Source organism: Anneissia japonica, unplaced genomic scaffold, assembly GCF_011630105.1.
Source record: "Anneissia japonica isolate Jap-2015-1 unplaced genomic scaffold, ASM1163010v1 scaffold3372_len255902_cov201, whole genome shotgun sequence".
NCBI lineage: Eukaryota > Metazoa > Echinodermata > Crinoidea > Comatulida > Comatulidae > Anneissia > Anneissia japonica.
In genome coordinates, this window is record NW_022693616.1 from 236026 (window position 1) to 242025 (window position 6000).

Here is a 6000-nt window from a genome sequence, read left to right on the forward strand (position 1 = left end):
AGTCCCAATCGTCTTAAGGTCACAACTTACAAACGTGAAATACAATTATTGACATGCACGGCCTAAGGCATGTACTAGAACTACTGCGACTGGGTCAGTTCTCTACTGGGCCTAACTAATTATTTTAGGCTTTCGTTGGATTTTGATAAAAAATATCACTTATGGTTTTATGGATGAGGTACAGTAAGAGAGAAAATAAAATGATAGATCTCCCTATCCTTGCTCTCCTATAAATTAAAAACATACTGGATAGGCCTAGCGATTTTTTTTGGGAGGGGCAGGGGATATTCGAATCGACTATTATTTTGATGAACTATTTTGTTCATGGAAATATTCTATTACAAAATGACTTGTTCCTGTTTAAATATTGATATTGTTTGCATTTGAATTAAATTGAAGGTATTGAGTAAATGAAACTTAAAATGCGAGACATGCAGGCCCGTAGCGTGGGGGGGGGGGTTAAACGAGTTACGACGAACCGCCCAAAAACTAGATAAGGGCCGCATTTAAAAACGAAAAATTGATATTCGTAGATATATTTACAATATTCTCCAGAGTGTCGGAGATAGGGGTCCACTTTCCACAGAAATGAACCTCCCACAAATTAAGTCATGCTACGGGCCTGGACATGGCCACGCAGTATCGTGCCACATCATAAATATTGTATGCACCAAAAATGACAATGCTTATATCCACCCTTTAGAATTTTGCGCACCACTCTTTTTAAATTTGAGGACAACATTTTTTGTAATTCCATCACTCTTTAAAAAAATCCTGGTGAGATTGCTGAGTTACCTATATACACATTATGCCATAAAATATGTAAAACCCCTTAAGGAATTCCATTAAAATTTGAATTACCTCCTTTACAGTAAATGGATTATATTAAAGTTATTAAGCAGCTTTTACATAGATCAAAATAATAAATTTAAAGTAAATTTAATCAATTTTGTGGTCTATGCAAATTATTCACACAACCAATTCCTAAATGCAAGGATTTGTTTCTTATTTGTAATTCTAATATAAAGCTAGGTATATATTAACAATAATAATAATAATAATAATAATAATAATAATAATAATAATAATAATAATAATAATATTTATAATATTTATAATGTGCAGGTGCAGGTCAAAAATGGATTTGAGCTTGAATTTTTAAAATTTTGAATATATTTAATTATGATTTCAATATCAGTTAGTCTATACATTTACATTCATTCATAAATTAAATTTTATTTTTATTTTTTTTAAAATAATGTTTCCATCTGTATATCAAAATCAGTGATTGGCATTAATAAAGTAGTATTCCAAGTTTTAGATTAAATAGATTGCAGAAATACTATAAGCTATAAAAAATCTTTCTAGTCACAAGGAAATGACCATTCTCACTAACTATTAATATTCATGATAATGCTGCATAATGGTACCACAAGTCAGTGAGATTAGCTGATCAACAAATTAGCCAATTAAAAGGTAATATAATTTCTACCTTGTATTATTAAAGACATTATTATTATTAAAGTACTGTATCTTACATGTCAAAGGTAAAATCAAATAGGGATCATATTATAGTTTAATAGGTATTGTAACAACCTTTAATACAATAATATAATCATTATTAATTAGTCAGATTTCAAACAATGTAATCTATACTGTAATACTTACATACTTCAACATCTTTTGTGAGGCAAACTTTGATGTCTGTGCAAGAATGTGAAATAATATAATGAAGGCTAGTAGAATTAATAGCTATTTACATACTTTAAACTTTGACCTTGATATTTGCATATTACAATTGCTGAATTTACATTGAATAGTGAATGGTTTGTTATTACATCTTATAAACAATGGTACTGTGTTTTTTAGACACTGCTGGTAGCCAGAATTGAGTTCAAATTTACAGATCAAAATTTAGGTTTGTCGTTCTCACAAAAACAAATCATGTAGAAAAATGACTTTTTATATTTATAATATTTTATTACGTTATTTTTTTATAATAATAAATTATTTTTTCCTATATTAATTAAGTCATTAATCCAAGCAAAACAACATAGCCAAATCAAACGAGGAAAATGTTATATGTATCCTATGCTAGAGAAAATTTAGCACACACAACCCCCTGCTACATGGTGGTTACACCATCATATGCATGGTATTATTCCTGTCTCTTATACACATCTAGATGTGTATAAGAGACAGTGTAAGAACTGACAAAATGTATTTAGTTGATGCTAAAAAATAGTTGGCTGGGTGGGACGTCGTTCAGTACAAAACACATTTTTTATGCCGAATTTCGGCTTGGGAACTCCATAATAAAAACATGCAAGGCTAAACCATTGCCTATTTGGTGAAAGTTTACTGACAACTGGCGATATAACATTAATATTTAAAAAATTCTAAATTGCACAGTACCTGCTTATGTTACACACACGGTTCCCGGCCCTACTCTTCTTCAAGCAACGCTCAAGATTTTCTTATCTCTGCTCAACCTTGAGATTGCTGCATCTTTCCTTGGTAGAAGACACAGCAGTTCGACCAGTTAAATAATAAATAATTAACACAAACCTAAAGCTGACTCTTCTATTTATTTCATTTCTGGCCTAGGCTAGTATTTCCGAGCAACCGCGGTATTTCACGGTAACTTTCCCAGCTGACTGAGCTGCATAGTGTAATTGGAAAAACCTTGCCTTGGGCATTGGATAATTAATACTCCATGCTCGCGGTAGCTCGCGGTAGTCAAGACACGCTCCATTGAGTAAATCTTGCTATAGCTGATTACCGCAGTTAGCCTTGCTACCGCAGGAAAATCTCCTTTACCGCGGTAGGATAATTTGGCGACGCTCCCTAAAGCTAATAAATCATTTAAATATTAAAAATACATTTATCAATCACATTTTTAACAGCTCAATAAAGTTTTACTTTAAATGGAATTACTATGAGATTCACAAACTACCAACATGAAAAGTACCACAATGAATGTTTTATGATCATTCTTCATTATATCAAAACCATCTACGTTGATCAAAAATCGAATATACTATAGCAATTAAATGGAGAGGTATACTATAAATCACTACAGATATGGTAATTTTTCTTCTTGCAATTATCATGCAAATTATACACTTGGAAACTGGCCTAAGAATTTACAATTGACGTATTAGCTGAAGAAAATTGTAAATCTGATAATAGACTATCCTTAATTATAATGCATACAGTATAGGCTCAGCTGTAGGGAGTAGCTTGCTTCTGTCAATTAATGTCAAATATTCCTGTCTGATTTATGAACTGATTGATGCAAAATCATAACATTAAGTGGATGCTAAAATTGAAACAGATAAAGTTTAAGTCCACTATAGTGTTATTTAGTGAGTAATTGATATCAATCGTAAGCCTCTTTCACAAACACGATGAATACTTAAATTAGAGACAGTTGCAGTATTGTGATTATGGTAAAAAAATTCTCATCCTTATGCTATGAAAAATGTACATAGTTTTTTGAACTCCTTAAATATACTATACCCACTACCAACCAAATGGTTAAGCTACTGTTATCATTTATTATAGCAAAATAGCCAAATCCAACTATACAGTAATCAAAGCTGAATTTGCCTAATAAATTCATTTACAATGGTTGTTAAAAAAAATGCATGACTTTCAGTTTCACTGTTAAAGTTGTATTTAACTGTCATTTATATTATAATGCTGTATGTTTACATTCAATAACAATAATTAATAAACTTATAAAACTATAAAAATTGATACAAAATTAGCCAAAGTTTCTATTTTGCAAACCCTACAACTCCGTGCCTGCCTATTATGGGATGTATGGCACTTAAATTGTAGGACATGTCTATGACGAAATAGCTACCATATCTATAATAATAAGATTTATAAAGCGCACAAATCCACTGCAGTAGTGCTGAAGGCGCTACTATCTATTACACAATTTCACTAGTTATCTCAACTGGTTAATCTTTATGCATGGTCAGTGCATTGTACACTGAAGCATTCAACACGGCTAGCCCAAGGTGAGAAATCATACACTATAGTATTAGTTAATAAGAAGAAAGCACAGGCATAGAGCCTTCATCCCAACACAGAGAGAAAGGGAGACAGCTCTCACTGAAACAGGCGTTAAAAGCCCATTACCAAACGAACGAGACAGAGCTCACCAAGACAGGCTTCTAAGTAGCCTAGCAATCAAAATATTCATTCTGACTCTAGGAAGTGTTATGCCTCGAGTAAAAACAAATTATGGCAAGAACATAAGTTACTAACGTTTACAGTAAAATGTGTTAACTAATAAATACATTCCATTTTAATAAGCAAAATATTATTTATGCAAAACAAAATGAACATTGGATATAGACTTACCAAATCCAATTACATTAAAGATTTACTATGAATAAGGCTAATGGAACCAGGACATCATAGGGCAGGAGACAGAAAGTTTTCCTCATAATTAACAATCATTCCATTTCCAATTATCTATTAACGGTATTGTCACAAAATGTAAACCACAAAATACCAAGGAATCCCAATTACATGTACCACTGTTACATTGGGCTCAGTTCAAATGTTATGGCAATTGGTGTTGTTGCTATCTATCCAAACAGAAGTAGGCAATAGAATGACATTGACAAATTAACAATAACTAGGTCTACTCTACCAACACAAATCCAGAACAATTGATTATAAATAATTTATGATTATAATCTATAATTTATAATAATTTAAGTACTTAACATAATAAACCATTTGAGAAGAATCTATGAACAGGAATAATCGACTGTAAATAAAGTGTTTAAATTATTAATGTTATTATAACGGTTTCTTTTAAATACTGTAGGCCTAATACAAAGAATTGAAATTTATTATATGAGCTATATTATGGTGTAATACTGTTGAATTTATGCAAGAAAATTTAATTGAAAAAAACCAAATTTATGTTGATGGTACTTTTTAAAGCAAAGTTAGGCAATTCATTCATTGGCTGTCCATCGTTTTCGATGATGACTGATCCGACCCATCATTCATTTATTTATTTATTTATATTTATCTATATTTATTTAATAATTTATTAATTAATTTATTTAATTAATTAATTAATTTATTTATTTATTTATTTATTTATTTATTCATTTATTTATTCATTTATTTAAATTTATTTTTTTATTTATTTATTTATTTTTTATTTCCTTCATTAAAATTGTATTTTGCCTGTGTTTCCTTGCGTGGCTATGCAGTCCAAATTCGCTGACGCTCCGAAAGCCACAGATATTGCAGGTTGGTGAATTGTCATCAATTACACGTGGGCATCTTGCAGCAGCGTGTCTGGCATCTCTATTCTTTTTGGCAGCATCACTGCGTTTTGCTTCAGCTACATCAGATGCTGTATTGATGAGCCTTCTCCATGCCATTCTATTGGTAGCAACTTTCTCAAGGCTCCCTGGTAGAATCTCAGCCGATTTCAGTTGCCTCTTCAATGGGTCTTTATAGCGGAGAAATGGTCGGCCAACAGATCTGCCACCTTCTTTCAGTTCTCCATAAAGGATCTGACGGGGGAGACGCCCGCTGTTCATCCGTATGACATGACCTGTCTATCGTAATTGTGATCGCATGATGGTCGATTCAATGCTGACCATTGCAGCTCTTTGCAGTACTTCTTCATTGGTGACCCGATCTTGCCAGCGTATGCCCATGATATAGCGTAGGTGTCTTTGCTGAGTTTTCATGAGCCTCTTTATATGTCGTCTATAGAGTGTGTACGTCTCGGACGAATATAGTAGTGCTGGTAGGACAACTGCACGATACACCGCAATCTTGGTTGCCAGCTTTACACCCCGTCTGTTCCACAATCGGTCTTGCAGTCTCCTGAAGGATGCACATGCCGCTTGAGTCCGTCGCCCAATCTCAACATCCAAGTTGGTATCAAACGTCACCATACTGCCAAGGTAAGTAAAACTCTTCATAGTTGGGAGCAGGGCACCATTAAGA

The 6000-nt window shown here is 32.7% G+C and overlaps 1 protein-coding gene across 4 annotated transcripts in view; it reads right to left on the reverse strand.

Moving 5' to 3' along the window:
* The window catches only part of LOC117100856, a 90031-nt gene that overhangs the window by 70533 nt on the left and 13498 nt on the right, over nt 1-6000 (reverse strand). For 2 of the 4 annotated variants that reach the window (XM_033240689.1, XM_033240687.1), the window contains exon 1: nt 1669-1731. The exons of 1 other annotated variant lie outside the window; for it this stretch is intronic. In XM_033240689.1, coding sequence (XP_033096580.1) covers nt 1669-1680 — 12 coding nt within the window. In that variant the 5' untranslated portion in view covers nt 1681-1731. Of the gene's footprint in view, nt 1-1668; nt 1732-6000 lie in introns of those variants that run through there. One more of the 4 variants, XM_033240690.1, reaches the window with a different exon arrangement.